The 17,062-nt window shown below is 36.7% G+C and overlaps 3 protein-coding genes across 7 annotated transcripts in view; 1 reads left to right on the top strand and 2 right to left on the bottom strand.

Moving 5' to 3' along the window:
* Nucleotides 1-516, bottom strand: part of PHTF2 (putative homeodomain transcription factor 2) — a 127,783-nt gene extending 127,267 nt beyond the window's left edge. Inside the window, exon 1 of one of the 5 annotated variants that reach the window (XM_058725297.1) lies at nt 299-516. The gene's annotated coding sequence lies outside the window, so the exon portion shown is untranslated. The remainder of the gene's footprint in view (nt 1-298) is intronic. The other 4 variants (XM_058725296.1, XM_058725298.1, XM_058725299.1 and 1 more) reach the window with 4 other exon arrangements.
* A 187-nt stretch (nt 517-703) lies between these two features.
* TMEM60 (transmembrane protein 60) lies at nt 704-4,798 on the top strand. The gene is made up of 2 exons (XM_058725301.1): nt 704-1,027; nt 4,102-4,798. Exon 2 carries the CDS (start codon nt 4,152-4,154, stop codon nt 4,551-4,553), a length of 402 nt encoding a protein of 133 aa, XP_058581284.1. The 5' UTR covers nt 704-1,027; nt 4,102-4,151; the 3' UTR covers nt 4,554-4,798.
* A 7,340-nt stretch (nt 4,799-12,138) lies between these two features.
* RSBN1L (round spermatid basic protein 1 like) overlaps nt 12,139-17,062 on the bottom strand; it is a 69,050-nt gene continuing 64,126 nt past the window's right edge. Inside the window, exons 7-8 of the mRNA XM_058725289.1 lie at nt 16,179-16,287; nt 12,139-16,098 (exon numbers count right to left, since the gene is read on the bottom strand). Coding sequence (XP_058581272.1) covers nt 15,460-16,098; nt 16,179-16,287 — 748 coding nt within the window. The 3' untranslated portion in view covers nt 12,139-15,459. The remainder of the gene's footprint in view (nt 16,099-16,178; nt 16,288-17,062) is intronic.

The raw sequence follows: 17,062 nt of genomic DNA on the forward strand, positions 1-17,062 counted from the left end.
CGCTGGGCTTTGGCCCTTCACCATCGAGGCTCGAGGACTGCACGGGCTCGAGAGGAGGGAAGCTGAGCCTCTGCCACCGGTCAAATGATGGGAGGGGACCGCGGCTGACCCCGGCGCGCAGGTGCCAGCGGCTGCCGGGGAAGTCACCAGCGGCAGAGGGCGATGCGTTGGCCCGGAGCCCCCACCTCCATCCTGCCCGCCGCTTTCCTCTTTCGTCCTGCTCCATCCCCAGGATTCTGTCAGAACCCAACGACCTCCACACGGCCCGCCCAAGCATAGAGGTGATGCCGGCTCTTACCGTAGGAGCGGGCGCCGCGCCGCTAGGAGGCGGCTGGGGTGCGCGCGGGAGACTCCGAAGCGAGCGCCGCCGCCGCTGCGGGAGCCGGAGGAGTCACAACGAGGCTGCCGGCGGGAGCGCTGCCTCCAGAGCTGTCGCCCCACCCCCTCTCCCGCAGGATTTTGCGCCGGAGCCTGCAGTCTCCGCGCGCTGGCGCGGAGGGGGAGAGAAGGGGCGGGGCGCCCTCGGGGGCGAAGCCGAGAGCTGGCTGGTCTGATTGGCACTTGTGGGCCCAATGGGACTACGGACACTCCAGGCTGTGCTTAGACTGACTTCCCTCCTAGCCCGTAGCGGTAGAGAGGCGGGCCTAGTGGCTTCTCTTATAGCCGCCTTTTTGACAAATCCGAACGTAAGAAAAAATCGGTTGGTTCGCACTGGCGGCCAAATGGTCCAATTACCACAGGAAAAAAGGCCTCTGAACTTAGATTGGCATCCTCTCTACCTATAGGTAGAGAGGGTAGTCCCAGGGGTGGTGAGAACCTGCCCCGGATGTGGGCGTGGCCCTGAGGTAGAACATAGAGCCTCCGCCGCGGTGGTTTGGGGAGGCGGAACTGAGATCTTTTTCTTGATTATCATGTGACGGGTTCTGGATTTAATGGAGGAGAAAGCGTGGAAAAGGCCAAGGATCCAAACTGGCGAGTTTTCTGATCTTCGCGCCCCATTCCGCTCTCCGGCCAGCGGCGCTGCCAGGTGAGTCCCGGGCTCCAATGGGCCGGGCCAGCAGTCTCCCGAGGTGCCTTTGCTCTGCCGGTGCCCCGGTGCTGGCTTCCCGAAGCCTCGGGGGGTTTGTCTCTACCTCCCACCCCTTCCCACTCCCAGCCAAAAGGACTGACACCTGCTTGGCACCAGGCTTCTGCGTGCGTTTTGGATCTTGTGCAGGAAACCTCGTTCAACTCTCAAAATGTACGGGGCCGCCCAAAGCGCAGAATGGGAACAGTCCGGATAGGGCGGACCGTCAGTGTTTGAAGACTAAGGGCGAGGAGAGTTTAGGAACATCCTGAAGTTATAGGAACAAGTAGGCCCGAAAACCATGTAAGTTGTAAGCAAAACGCTGTTCCTCTGAAGGAAGGTTAAGTTTTCCAAGGCTGTTGCAGCAGGGGCCTTTCAAAAGCTACTCGTTATTTAGAGGAATTCTGTGTTGTGGGCTCATAAGCAAAACTGTCTTTTGGGATGAGGCGAGTTCATTTGGAAGAGGATTGGCGGTAGCGAGAGAAGGAAACGGGGGTGGTGTGGGAAGCACCGTGGGCAAATCAATGCCTGCACACACAACTGATAGACGCTGGAACTGTGGGCAGAGCCCTTTCGATTTCCATTTTGGGGCGATGCAGAACGTTTTGACAATGAATGAGGAAGCATATGAACTAATAATCATCTTCCTAGTACCAGAAGTAACCACCTAAAATGGGACTTCAGTAGAGCAAATTTTTGTTTTGGAGAAGGCAACCCCCTCCCTTGAGGAGAAAGAAGAGTAGTAGTAGGAAACGATTGCTTCAATTAGTGAAGATTTACGAATAAAGTAAAATTAACGTTGTAGCTCAGCATCCAGAATTCTTAAAGCATCATTTAAATATCGACATAGCGCTTCTCAGTTGAGGGCATTTTAGTATAAGTGCATACAGAGCTTTTGTTGCATCCCACATTATAAAACTGGAAGCCTTAAGACTGTGCTGTATTTTTCCACCTCCAATCCTAACGTGCCTGTGTTGAGTGCAGCTACCCTTTGACCAGGTGCTTACTCAGTCTTAACATGCAAAAATATGAACCCTGACTCATCCAATGGCTAGTGGAAAAGTGTGTTTAAGCAAGTGTATTATTGTAAACTTTTTAAAGGTTCACAAAAATGTTCAGATAGACTGGGAATCAGGATTGAGAAAAACTTCCTTTACAGCATGAAATCCATTTGTAGTTAATAATCAGTACACACCCTTCACACCTCTTCCAAATTCAGCCCATATCCCACTATGGCAGCCTCTGGTCAGGAAATGAGACCTAGGGAAAATGCCTTCCTCGGAGTAAAAGCATCTGCTTTTCATACTGCAGTATGAAGCATCTGCCAGCTAAGTAAATGAGTGCCAAAAGATGGGTATAAGGGGACGAGGGGTGTTTGGAGATCCATTAAGTCATTATTGTAATAAAACAGATATATGTTCTTGCCCTATGATAGCCACCCATTGTTTAAAGTAGTAGAGATGTAGCAAAGAATATCAAAGTTCTAAAATATAATTAATTAAACATGCTATTTAGGGCATTTTTATCTTATTTTCCTGCATTTTTCTTATCTTCTGCATTTTTACTCCTAGCTCTCATGCTTTTGCTATCTACCCCACCACCTTCTGATCCTTTCCTCTTTCCACCAAGTATCCTCTCTCAATCTATCACTCCTCTGTAGCTTATTTCCCTCAGCTTATAATCATAGATTATTCCTTTACTGAAAAATTTCTTCTTAACCCTTTCTCAGGCTCATTATTTGTCTTTCATCTTTTTTCTCCAAATGTTTCAAAAGAATAAAATGTTGTCAGCTATTTGCATTTCGTTATCTTCTGTTAACTCCTTACCCAACTGCATGCAATCTGGCTTCTGATTTCCATTCTACTTACTCTTTCTCCAAATGGTCACAATTTAAGTATAGAACATACTGTAAACTTGTATGTGAAGACTAAATGCTTATACCATATTATAGATTAATGAATCCCAGTCAAAATTCCAATTTTTAAAGAATTAGTGATTTTAGTAGTGAAAAAATGAAAGGGCAAAATATTCTGGAAAAGAAATCCCATGAGTAGGTACGAAGCTTCCCAGATATTAGAGCATATATCCTGGAACATATCCAATCATAGTCATATAGTACTAGTGCAAAACAAATATAGACCAGTAAGACAAAATAGAAGTATAAGAAATAGCTTCAGGTTGCCTGTCCGAGTCCTGAGTTCAAGCCCCACAACGGGCATAGAGCTTACTCTAAGAAAGGAAAGAAGGGACTAAATTATTGAATAATTTGGCATCTATTGGTAACAAAATGTCAAGTTTAAGTGGTCTTGATTATTGGATAGCAAATGATAAAAAATCATGATCTATACCACAAACCAAACAATATATAATTAGTATTAAAAAGAAAAATTCAGACCAATAGCTATTTATTAAGAATTGCAATGAGAAAGTTTAATTTAAAAATATAAGACCCATAGACTAAACTATGTGAAAACCCAGTATTATCAATGTGTTCTATATTATTTTAGCCCAATGACCTCTTTACTTAAGTAATTCTACTTAATATCTTAATTTTTATCATTCCCTCTTTATTAAAACTCTCCTCCCTTAGCCTGATACCACTTCCTCCTTTTTCACTACTTTGATTTTGAAAGCTTTTTCTTAGTACATCTCCAAATTGAATGAAAATTTATAGATGTACAAATGTATAAAAAAGAGGTTAAGAATATCCCTGAGATGCAGGAATAAAGTCATGAGTACTTGGAATTGAGTGACCGCAAATGAAAAGGAACAGACTATTCTTGAGACTTTTGTATAGAGCTTATGCCCAGTTGATATACTAAAAATTTTATTGTATTTTGTCATAGGCTTTAAGGAATGATGGATATAATGTTGTCAAAGATGGCTACAAAATTTTACAGGTTTTGAAAGGCAGAATAGGATTTTTCAAAATTAGGAAATCTGTGAGTGGGGGAAGAACCAGCTTTGTTCACCAGGAATGGAAGTGATTTTTTTTCTGGTATCAAAACAATCTTGACTTTTTTTCCTTCTCTTAGGGTATATTTCCCTTTTTTCGACTCTGCAACAGCCTCTTTAAACTGTTTAAATGAGAATGTCCTTGGCTCAGAGAGTACTACTCACCTGGCTTTTCACATTACTCTTCTTGATCATGTTGGTGTTGAAACTGGATGAGAAGGCACCTTGGAACTGGTTCCTCATATTTATTCCAGTCTGGATATTTGATACTATCCTTCTTGTCATGCTGATTGTGAAAATGGCTGGGCGATGTAAGTCTGGTTTTGACCCTCGACATGGATCACACAATATTAAAAAAAAAGCCTGGTACCTCATTGCAATGTTACTTAAATTAGCCTTCTGCCTTGCACTCTGTGCTAAACTGGAACAGTTTACTACAATGAATCTGTCCTATGTCTTCATTCCTTTATGGGCCTTACTGGCTGGGGCTTTGATAGAACTTGGATATAACGTCTTTTTTGTGAGAGACTGACTTCTAAGGACATCATCTCATTTTATTGCTGTTCAACAAGCTGTCATTAAAGTGTTCTGAATCTTTGCAAGCTTGAAGAAATACCAGAGAACTGAGAAAAATAACCAAATGTAGTTTTATACTGCTTCCATAAAATAGTCTTTGTGAATCATGGACTTCTAGTCAATCCAAAGCTTAATTATTCAGTATTTGAGTTACTAATATCCTTATTATCCCTATATAAATAAAGTTTGTTTTTGACCTTATTTTTATACTTGACTCTTGAATAATCTGTTATAAGTATGTGGTCAATTCTTAAAGTAAGTAAACACAAAGTCTTTAATCTACATTATTTGGGTAGGAGTTTAATATATCATGGCCCCATTATGACCAATGTAAATGGTCATTTGTGTTTGTAATTATGAACAAAGAAACCTAGTTAGTGAAATACTTAGGTGTGCCACTTCCATGTTTACATTCAGAATCAGAGTTTGAGAGATTTTTATCTAGGCTAACTGCATTAACTCTCTCTCCTGTTTATGATCCATGAATTAGAGGTGGCATATTAGAGCAGAGGCTTGCCTCTTTTTAAATTTAGAGGGGCCTTTTATCCTGGTTAAATCAGGACAGGCCTCATTTATGCCTGCTGTCCTCAGTCTCAGGAATTTAGTGCCCCTTTCACTCTTAGAATATCCTGGCTTGAGAATTTATAGATCATCCTACCAAGGCACTTAACCCATTCCAGTGAAGCATAGGTGACATTACTTAGAAGAATTCCCAACAGTCTTAAGTATATTATAACCCTAAAGCAGGTGATTGTTCTCACCCCATACGGCCTTCATTTTTAGCTTCAGAAAGAACCTAAAGTAGTATTTTATTTGTCTTAAAAAATATCTAACACACAAAGTGATTCCTGGCTGCTAATACTTGAGAGGATTGCTTTGAATATAGCATTTTGGTCTAGTTCTCCTTTGTAAAGCAGATGACAGTTTAAGTTATAACACTACAAATTAATGTAGCTTATGAAACTACAGAGCTAAGCTAAATAAAAATTATCAATTACAAGCATTTTGTTGTCTTATAATTGGTATATATTCTATTTTGAGCATCAAAAAATAGGATGGAGAGGGATAGTTAATATGAGGAACATAATGTTCCAGAATTGATCAGATATTTCTAATTCAACTGAGAGATCCAAACCATTTGGTCTCTCTAATGATAGATTCAAAGGAGAAAAAAGTTTTCATCTCTTTGAGAAACCAGATAGGATTTTGAAATTCGGCAAAAGCTGTATTTGTGCATGTATTATCTCTCAGTATAATCTCTCACAGGGAAAAGGAAAAGGACAGCACCACATGCAAACAATTAGCTAGGTCAGGAGTCAGCAAAATTTTTCTCTAAAGGGCTATATAGTAAATATTTTAAGCTTTGTGGGCTATGTGGGTCTGTCTCAACAATTCAAATCAGCTCTGTGGCAAGCAAGCAGCCATAAACCATGGCTATGTTCCAATAAAACTTTATGGACAATGAAATTTAAATTTTGTAAAATTTACACATATCACAAAGTTATTATTCTTTTGACTTTTGTTCCACTTACTCAAAACTATCCATTCTTGCCTCACAGCCATTCAAAAAACAGACCCCTAAGCTAGGCCATGAAACAAGCAAATCTCTGTATGAGATTTTCTAAAAGAAAAATATGGGACAAGTCTCAGGATGAGAAACTAGGTAAGAAATATATCTAAAAGGCCATGTAATAACCAACCTGTTGACCCATGAGGATCAAGTAATTGTATCTGAAAAGGTTCCCAGAAAGTAGAACTTTCTTAACTTGGTATACTGACACCATAAACGAACAACTTGAAGCAGCACAGTAAGTTATTGATGTATGCCTCCTTGATTCTGGCACCAATTCAGATGTGCTTTATCTCCATACCACCAAGGAATTAATTCAGTTCTGACACTACTTGGAAATAGTATCTCATCTCACAGGCTAAGGGTCCAATTCCAGCAGATGCCTCCTTCTCTCAAACTTCAGATACCAATTACAAATCCAGGTTGTTTCCTGTGCTTCTGACCTAGCAGCATTGGATTGGATGTTCACATGACCCTCTCGATAATTTTGCTACAGCAGCTCACAACTCAAAGAAACATTTTACTTATTAGATTACCAGTTTATTATAAAAGGATGTAACTGAGGAACAGCGAGATGAAATGGTAAGGCAAGGTATGGGGAAGGGGCAAGGAATTTCCATGCTCTCTGGGCACACCACTCTTCCCCCATCTCCTTGTGTTCACCACCCCAGAAGCTCTCTGAACCCTGTCCTTTGGGGATTTTATGGAGGCTTGATTACATAGCATATTAAGAAAATCAATGGCCAATGGTGACAGAAGTCAATCTCCAGTTCCTCTCCCCTGGAGTATAAGGACAGGGGGAATGGAAGTTCCAACCCTTTAATCACACGGTTGTTTCCCCTGGCAACCAGCCCCTATTCTTAGGTTACCTAGGAGTTTTCCAAAAGTCACCTCATTAAGTTCAACAGACACCTTAATACACTTAACATTTAAGTTCCAAGGGTGTTAAAATTCCTGTGCCTGGAATAAGGATGAAGATCAAATATGTATTTCTTATAAATCACAGTATCACAGCCTCAGTGGTTGGGATACATTTAAAATATTAATTAAAGATAGGATAGAAACTATGCTCACAGAAAAAGCAAAACTAATGGAATAAATAATATGAAGAAAAGTACCTTCCCATTTCTTTTTAATTATAGGCTATTACCTTTATAATATAAAGTTGTTTACTAATGGTGTTTATAAAAAGAACACACTCTGTCTTAAGAAAGAAACTTAAACATGAAAGTATGCAACATGAAGTTTCTTCGTGAAGTCAGTATTTTCCAGGTCAGCATGGACAAGAAGTAACTTAATCTGATTTGGGGTGAAAGATTTATCAAAAATTCTGAGTAAAAGCAACTTGTGAACAAAATAACTTTTTATAAGACTTGGAAATAGAAAAAGTAGAAAATACGAAAGAATGCACAACTTAATTCAGCAATATTTCATTAACACAGAGGATGGGTATGGTGGTACAGTCAACTTACCACATGAAACATGAGCCCACCAATGGAGGGCTTTCACGCACCAAGAAAAATAGTTGTGCAAAGCTTTGAGAAGTAGAGATCCGTCCGTGTGCTAAAGTTTACTGTAATTTTAAAAGTTATTAACCTTATGAATTAGGCTGTTTTCTGCTTTTTCACAGTGCAGCAAGTAAGAGAAACTGATGTTGATTAGTTAACGGAAGTAATGGTCAAAAAAGAAGAGGAAACCATAGAACCATTTTCATATGGGGCAGGCATGTTACTATACACCTGTGTCATCAAGAAAAGAATAGTCATTTCTCCCTTCCTGAAGACAATCAGAGTGCTTTTAGTATTATATTAAGAAGCCACAAACTACAAAAGGAGTTTCCTCTCATCTTGATTGGTCACGTTTGCACAGTAAATGTCAGTCGATCTCAAAGTATTGTTGGTGTTCCTATAATTCATGACATAGATAGTGAAGGTACACAGGAATTACAGTGTTAGAACCAAGAAAAAAACCACCTCATTACAATGACAGAAAAACTAAAGCACAGATGAATGAAATGTAAATCAGACCATGGTCATTGATAAATGGAGAAGTCTAACTCCAAATGCTATTTCCACAAATAGGTTTGCTATTGAAAAAAAATAGAAAGTTATCAGTGGAAGATGCATACCAGTTATCAACTGCTAGGTAAGGTAACCCTGGGTTAAAAGCTTTTATGAGAGGGATCTACTTTACACTTTAATGTTTTACTCTCATTTTGCTTGCCCTATGTTCAAGTTACCATACTATAATCATACTGGTAATCTTACACCTCAAAGTAAATTTACTACCACTATCATGTAGATACCACAAACACAAATTTCTAATCAGGAAAAGGCAGTCTGTGACAAGACAGAAAAAGCAGTCTGTGACAAGACATGATTTTGAATTTCTGGCTATGGGCAAAATAGTGAACTAGGAAGAAGTTTGTTTTGTATCTCCCTAACCTCTGCCACAACCTCACCTTGATCCCTTGATAAACTTTTTCCTCTTCCCAGATACCTATCATTTGCCCAAAATTAGAGAGCGGTATACAGAGAAGAGATCATTAGTGAGAAAGGCGTGAAATGATTAGGCTGACCCAGAACATAGCTCTTCTATTCTTTTTACTATGTTAATTCCAGGATCAGAAGCTAGCACTTGTAGTGTCTACAATATATAAATCAATGTGCTACGTAAACATTTGGCATGTTGTCATTTAATTCTCACCACAAATTAACAGAAAAGGTATTTCTCCCCACTCTGCCATTTTACATATGAAAAATACAAACTAAGAAATTTCTCAACATTATACAAGTGTATTATTCCCCCTTGATAGCTGTACTGCTCAAATGCCCTCAGCATAGTATCATACCAGTGAAGTGGGTTCACAGAGGGTCTGTGAAAACGTGCCACCTTTTTGTCCTTGCCCCACTCCTGCAACAGAAGGATATAAACTAAAAACACTAGTGCATGTTACCACCTTCAAAATTTTCAATTTTTGAATATTTACAGTATCAATAGGGAGACTTTATCTTGCCAAGCAAAACTTAGCAACAGTTAAAAATCTGCTTCAGACTGCTTCTTATATGATTATTTGCAATTTTAATCATTTTAGGTCTAGTTAAAATCTATCCTTAATTTGTAATGAATGTATGTCTGGTTGAAGGAAAAAAGTTGGATTTTACAGGTTTAATGATCTTTACAATATTTACTTCCTCCACATTGCTCAATGGGCCCAGATATTTAACAGGTCGCTTCTTACACTTTATTTGTAAGACCATAGTACAAAATAGAAACTTGGTCTCTTTATAGTGCCTGCTGATCTAATTTTCCTCACTTTTCTTTCTATTGCAATTCTGGAGTTACATTATGAATTAGTCAGAGACAGACTTTTTAGTAGAAATCTACATAATTTGTTTTTCCCACTTCCAGTAAAGGTACAACAGTTAAGGTTCCTTCAAATATTTATTGAATACCAAGTGTATATATTGGATGTTGAGGATACAGAAGGAAAAGAAAATGTAACTTCTAGCTTATGGTTTAGCCAGAGCCCAACATGTACTTAACTAATATGTACACTAAATAATATGCACAAAGGAACACAAGAAGCAGAGGGAAGAAATGGTTCTACACCGACTTTGGGATAAGGGCACAAATGGAACAAATTCATGACATGTGGAAGAGATGTTTAACTAGAATTTCGAAAAAAATAAGTAAAATTTCACTGTGTTATATTCCAAGCAGAGATTTCCCCAGCAAAGGCAAAGAATTTTAAAAGTACACAAGGGAAATGGCAAGTACTGGCACCAGATAAATCTGAAAATTGGGCACACACGTTAACGGAAGGTGACAACAGATGAAGTTGGAAAGGAAGGGCCATATCATGAAGGCTTTTTGGTACAATGATGAGCATTTGGCTTCTATTTAGGAAAGGAGCTATGGAATATTTCTAAGCAAAAGAGTAACAATCATTGTTTGTCTTACAAAGATTGATCTGGTAGTAACAAAGAATGGATTGGAATGGGGATAGGGGCAGAAGACTGCAGTCAGCCTAGAACATTTTAGGCTATTTTAAGAGTCCAGGTGAGATGAACATCTACTATGGCTAAATATCTACTGTAACAAGAGAAGTAGACAAATTATAAAACCACTTCTGGGACCAAGACAAAATCTCACAATACATTGTATATAGTTAGAAGAAAAGATAGAGAATTCTGATTACTGTGAGATGACTAGGTAGAGAGATAGTGACGCCAATAACCAAATTAGGAGGGATGGAACAGCTAATGCTTGGGGGCAAGGGAGAAGAATTTAGATTTGATTACAGGGATCATTAGAGCTGCAGTGAGAATCCAAGGCTGAGTGAAGTCATGGGGTCATGAAGATAATTCAGGGACAGAGTATAGAGACCTGAGGAACCGGAGACTGCTTTAAATAGTGAATAGGCAAAAGAAGACATCCAAAGGAATGGAAAAGCAAAGCAGAACAGTTAGGTCAAAAGTACGGAGTTTTAAGGAGTAAATGATTGTTTACAAGTGCTTCAAGGATTAAACAGAAGTATTAAGTGAAGCCACTGAATCTGGCAGTCAAACGGTGACCTTTGAGAGAACCACTTCAGCAGGGTGATTAAATCTGAGGCTTAAAACAAAATTGGAGTGAAATGAGGAAATGAAGGCAGACAGAGATTTCCAAGAACTGTCAGGAAGATGGAACAATAGTATAAACAAAAGCCAGACTGAAAAGTGTGTGGTTTTTTTTTGTTTTTTTTTTAAGAAGGCAGACGAGATTTTTCACATAAATGTCTGGCTCAGTTAAAAACAAAATTTCAAAGAAAGAAGACACTTGGGGTGTAGAGGGAAGATGTGGAACTGCCTGTCCAAATAAAATTTTAAACACTACATTATGCAAAATATTTGCAGCTATACTGACTTGTCTCTGAATCTGCCTAGTAGTGTTAAGTAGTACAAGAGCAATGAACTTTATAGGAAACTATATAGATTTAACATTTTAAAAACACACAAGATGTATAAATCCTAAATTTTAAAATGTGTAGAAGGATCCAGAGTTCTCTTATTTTGATAGTGCAGTTCTTGGAAGGCAGATAATAGTAAAAAACATAGAAGTAGTATGTCTTTGTTGTCCTCTTCGTTTCTAGTTAACATATATTCTATATGCCCACATTTTATTCTTGGCTTATTCACATTTCCTGATTGGGTCTAAAGTCCTAGAAGGGAAGATAACCTGAAATGCAGAATGTTTTTTTTCCCCCTCCTTTCCCTGGTAGAGAATATGATATGATATACAACCTAGTAGAGATATGATATACAACCTCTGTAAACTTAAAAAAGAAAAGACATCACTGCTTTTAGCCTCTTGTGCTTGACATTCTAAAAAGCAATCATTCCATCTGCATTATGCAGTATGTCACAGAACAGAAAAGCCAGAGCAGAGATAGAGATTTACACTTCTCCCTAGTTGTCCTCTTAATTATCTTATCTGAGATACACTGTCAGTGCCAAACATAAGTCTTTCATGAAATAGACAAGGCATTCTAAAAACCAAAATTCTGTTTACATATCAAATTAGTTACATCAGGTGGGAGAAAGATTAAGCAAGAGCTCTACTACCACTCTGAAGATCTAAAACCCATCATGTCACTTTTTACCAGCTTAAAAGTATTTGGAAAACAATGGCACTTTTGTCCTCCCCTCAGGGGAGAGAGAGTCTAGAGGGAACGGAAGTAATTTAGCCCATCATCCTGGCACCCATACCTAACTAGTTTAGCAGTCTTAAAGTAATCCTCAGTATTCTAAAGTTGGCATGAATCAACTTTTGATGATTAAGTTTTAAAAGGAAAAAAAAAGATTTTCAAATTGCAATTCAAGATCTTATGGTTTTGGCTAAAGACAGAGAAACAAGAACTTTTAAAGATGACAAGATGAAAATAAAATGTCAAATATAAGAAAATAATTACAAAACAAAGGTAAAAAGATTACAGTTATCAATTTTAGTATTTATTGAAAGGTGGAAGACAAGGAAAATTCCTCTCGAACTCTAAAAACAAATCTTGCATCTTTGCTAAATGTAAAATGAATTTTTAGATATTTGCTTTACATGACAATGAACTTGTCCAACAAAATACCTGAATGCAAATTTACCAAAACAGTGCTAATCTATTATTTACAAACATGATCTTACCTGCCATAAGTATTTGGGGAAAAAACTGTTTCACTCAGGAACACTAATGAAATACCTTGAAGACCTAACAAAAGAAATAAAATTTTTCCTACCTTCCCTGGCCCCAACTCCCCCAAGTTATATAATGGATTAAAAATGGATATATGTGGGAATAAACATAATATTTCCAATAATCTTACACACATGCATACACACACATACACACACATACACAGTGTTGTGCTAGATCAACCTAATCTTTATTTAAGGTCAACAGCTTTAGGGACAAGGGAGAAAATGAATATGGCTTTAGTAAAGTTTTCAACTAAATATCACAAATGTTTAATTCTTTTGCTAGCTAACCAGCTAACCTGAGTATGGAAAAGATACTACTTCTTAGCTAAAAGGGTATGAACAAAAGTAATTGAAACAAACAAACAAAAAAAGCACTGTAGCAGACACCACTGAGGTACCTTAGTTATTTTTTTAAAGGTCTGTGTATCAATTTAATAATTTACATAATCACTGTTTATATAGCATAAGATCATATAGAAACTACATCTTAAGTGCTTTATTATTCTGGTCCAGCAAACTGGAAGTAACCAAAACAAAACAACAACAAAAAAAACCTAACAAACTTGTGTTCAGATAAAGAACTGGAATGTACTAACTAGGAAACCATTAATATAATGCAATATTGAAATAGAAGTTATTTGTGTGTAACAAAGGTAGTCAGAAAGTTCTCAGATTGCATCTGAAGAGGATTTTAAAATTATAACCCGTAAGACAAGGAACATAGCATTATTCAAGGTGACAAGGCTATATCTTGAAATCTGAGCCCAGTGATTTGTATTTCACTTCCAGAGAAATGTATGCATTTTACAAAACATTACGTTTTCAAAATATGGACAAGTTTTGAGTATTTATAAAAGAAACTATACCTAAAAGCAACCACTGTTGTTGTTTTAGATACGTCTTTTAGTTAAAAGTTTAAGGCTCATAATGTTTTGGACGGATACCCTAAAGACATTTTATTATTGTATGATCTCATGCATCTATGTGTATACTACTGGAAAACTGAAACGAAAACGTTGTTAAATATATCACCCTTCAATTAAAAAAAGAAAAACAGAAAAACATTTTAACCACATGCTCTCCTACTTCTCAATACTGGTTTGTTACTAACTTTTGTATCCAAAAGGTAGATGCAAACGATAAATTTAGCTTAAAAGAGAAGATTTAAGTGGTGAAGAGCAGGCTAAGGCAGTAACGTATAAAACAAAATCCCTATTTACATTATCATGATTTATACCTTCCTTATCCCATGAAAATTCCTATGTTACAAACATACTGATTTCCTGTAAACCACTGAGATTTCTTACAATATTTGCCTACCCTTTTAAACTGTGAGCCAGAAATATTACTGCTGCAATTATTTTTTCTCCCTAACCAGAAAGATAAGCAGTTTTATGGGTACCACAAATAAGGCTGGGACAGAAACAATTTAAATAACAACACTAGCCCAAAAGAACCACAGTTAAAAGTCATCAACCAAAGTAAGAGCCCAGAAAAATACCAAAGGTAAATAAAATTGATCTGCAATGAGTAGAATTCCTTATATCAAAGCATACATTAAAGACATTTGTTTGACTTTCAATTACAGTAGTGGAAGCAGTCTCAAATAGTGCTGAAGTCCATCACTGAAGAGATTTGTTTTAAGCTTTAGGTAGGCACTGGCAATCATGTTTCTACCCTAATTTTACTTTCTAGAGCTTTTTTTGGGGGGAAAAAAGTACTCTAAGTTGTTTACCTGCTAAGGTAGGGAGAAGGATCCTTAGAAAAATGAGGTAACACATCTTATTTTGTTAGTTCTATCTCTGTATGGCAGCTGAGTCATTGCCCTTACGATTTTGTATTTGTCGTATTTTCCTCCTGTTCTGCAAGAAAAATGTAAAAAAGGATTTTAACTGCTCACAACTAAACATTCTGTAACTAAAGATTTTTACTCAGCTTCTATGAAGTATATATAGTACAGATGCTGATTAGTAAGAAAATTTTCTCAACTTATTCCACACACTACAGAGAAAATTTACCTTAGGGCTATGCAATCTGGCCACAAAACTTCATTAGTTAGAAGAGTTAGATATCACTAACAGACCTTGTTTCTCCCAACTTTATAAAACTGTTTCTATTACCTAAACTGCTTTCTTAATGTTGAATATAAATATTTTAAAACATATTCCAGGGAGTGAGGCTAGGAAGTTTCACATATTCATCTTATTCAGCAATTTAAGAAGTTATGCAAAATATGATATATATATATATATATATATATATATTCCCATACATACACACGTATATAAATATGCTTTCATAACTGAACCTTGGTTTTAAAAATGCTTACACAGTGTGGAGAATTTAAATATTCACTAGATTTGAATACGTACATTGCACTCCATTACCACTCTAAATGCATACACCAGCAGAAACATAATAGATCAAATGATTTAACTGAATTGTCAGTTTGTCTTTTTGCAGACCCAACAGAAAACATATTTATTATTATGAACCTTTATTAAGTGGCTCACATTTCAGTATAAATCACACTAAAAAGATTTTTTAAAAGCTATTTACACTACAGTGCTGACACAGTAAAATGAAAAAAAAAATTGGTATAAATAAGCTCTATGGAAAAGCCTTTAAATTGTCAAAAAAGAATTCTGGCTCATATTACAAAATATATATATATATATATATATGTTAATACATATATATACACACATATATATACATACATATGTATACATATATATATGTAACATATATATATATATATATATGTTACATATATATATGTTAATGTCAGCTCTATTCTAAAACCTACAATTCCAAATCAAATGATTTTTTTTAAAGACTCCTTTTGTTTAAACCTGTAATGTTTACAGTGCATCTGGCCCTAAGTGCTTTGATACTTCACAGTTATGGACAGGCACTGAGGAATGTTACAAAGCTACATAAACTCTATTTTGTAACAGACTTGGGAGCAAGTCCTTGGCTTGCTTTCAGAATTCATGAATCTTTATTACATTATTAACTTAAAAAAAAAAAAAAAGAATTGTAAATGGTATGTACAAATTCAGCACAAAATGTCATCATCTTTTCTATCTTGATTTGAATGTGCTGAACTAGGTTGTCTTGTATCAACTAGACTTATGTGACTTCCAGGACATAATTCTTCCTTTAAATCTTTGTTGGTATTTTCAAATTTAGAGTCCACGTCAATCTTAAATTCTGTAAATTGAACATGATCCAATTTTGCTTTAACATTCTTGCCATCCATATTCGGTGCTCTAGTCTTTTCAGGAATATAAACATTCACAGGTTCTTCCTTGATTCTTACAGATGGAATAGGTTCATGTTTAATCTGCTGCAGTTCAGATTTAGAATGAAGTTTGTCTGAAAAATTAGAATCCAAGGAGGTTTTGCTTATAGCACAAAGCATGTGGTCAGTGTGAGGTCCAAGAACTGATGATGTGGTATCTGGTGATGTGCCTGTTTCATGAGTAGCTGTATTCTGTACAGTGTCCTCATCTAAGTGATATAACTTGAGCCGAACATGCCATGCTAAACTGCATACAGCTGAAACTGTCTTGAACTGATGAACAACATTCCTTGGAATAAAATAAATGTCATTATCATACAGCTGAATTCTGGCATAACGGATGCCTTCCCTCCTCAGTTGATTAAGTTTTGCATCATCAACCCACTGGACACACTAAAAAAAGAGACAGAAATACCAGTAAGCCTTTTCCACAATAAAAATTAAACTGAAGACAATAATGGTTAAAGATATACCTGGGACAGTGGAGGTTCATGTAAATCTAACTGCATTCGTTGAACTACTTCTAAGAAATCTTCAGCATGAAAACAAATTACATCTTTGGTTATTCGGGGTTGAGCAGGCCTACAAAAACATGAAACAATGAAGAATCTTCCATTAATGTTTCATTCAGTTAAGTCCTTATTAAATTTTATGGTCAAAACAAAAGTACTTAGAAATAAAGTCAAAATGTTTAAATATGTAAAGACCACTTTACATATTTAAACAAAGGGATAAAACCATGAGTTTTGGCTTAAACATAAGTAGAACAACTCGCTTCATTTTATTATAGCTATGTATAACCGTATTTTGAAAAAGTAAAATAATTTGAATTGGTTAATTATAGAAATCAAAAAAGTAAGGGATTATCTTGAAGGTTAATATTTCAGCAAATTAAATGCTAAAGACGAAATTACTAAATAAAAATTAGAGGTAAATATGAGAAGAGAATACTTTCAATAAAGACATATATAACCGCAATTATGTGTAAAATTCCTAAGTCACTCAATAAATTAAGAGACATTCACTAGAAAAGTGCTACTAAACTATTACCACTCTATTTGCGGAGGATTAAGTGTCTTTATAATTCTAAAAAATCCCCAAATTCGTCAATTAAGTAGCAATATACAAATACATTTTTATAGAACATGCTAAAAAATGGATTTTGAAATGAAATTCCAAGCAACAGAACTACAAAACAATCATACCAGGGCAAATCATAAACAGATTTTTAAAAACCAGTGATAAAGAGAAAATCTACAACTTATACATTACACTGATACACAGGGAAAGTAGGGTAAGATCATCAGGGACAATGATGACACAGTAAGCACCAAGTGAACCTTAGTTTTTCTTTAAC

This window comes from Neofelis nebulosa, chromosome 4, assembly GCF_028018385.1.
Source record: "Neofelis nebulosa isolate mNeoNeb1 chromosome 4, mNeoNeb1.pri, whole genome shotgun sequence".
NCBI classification, from domain to species: Eukaryota; Metazoa; Chordata; class Mammalia; order Carnivora; family Felidae; genus Neofelis; species Neofelis nebulosa.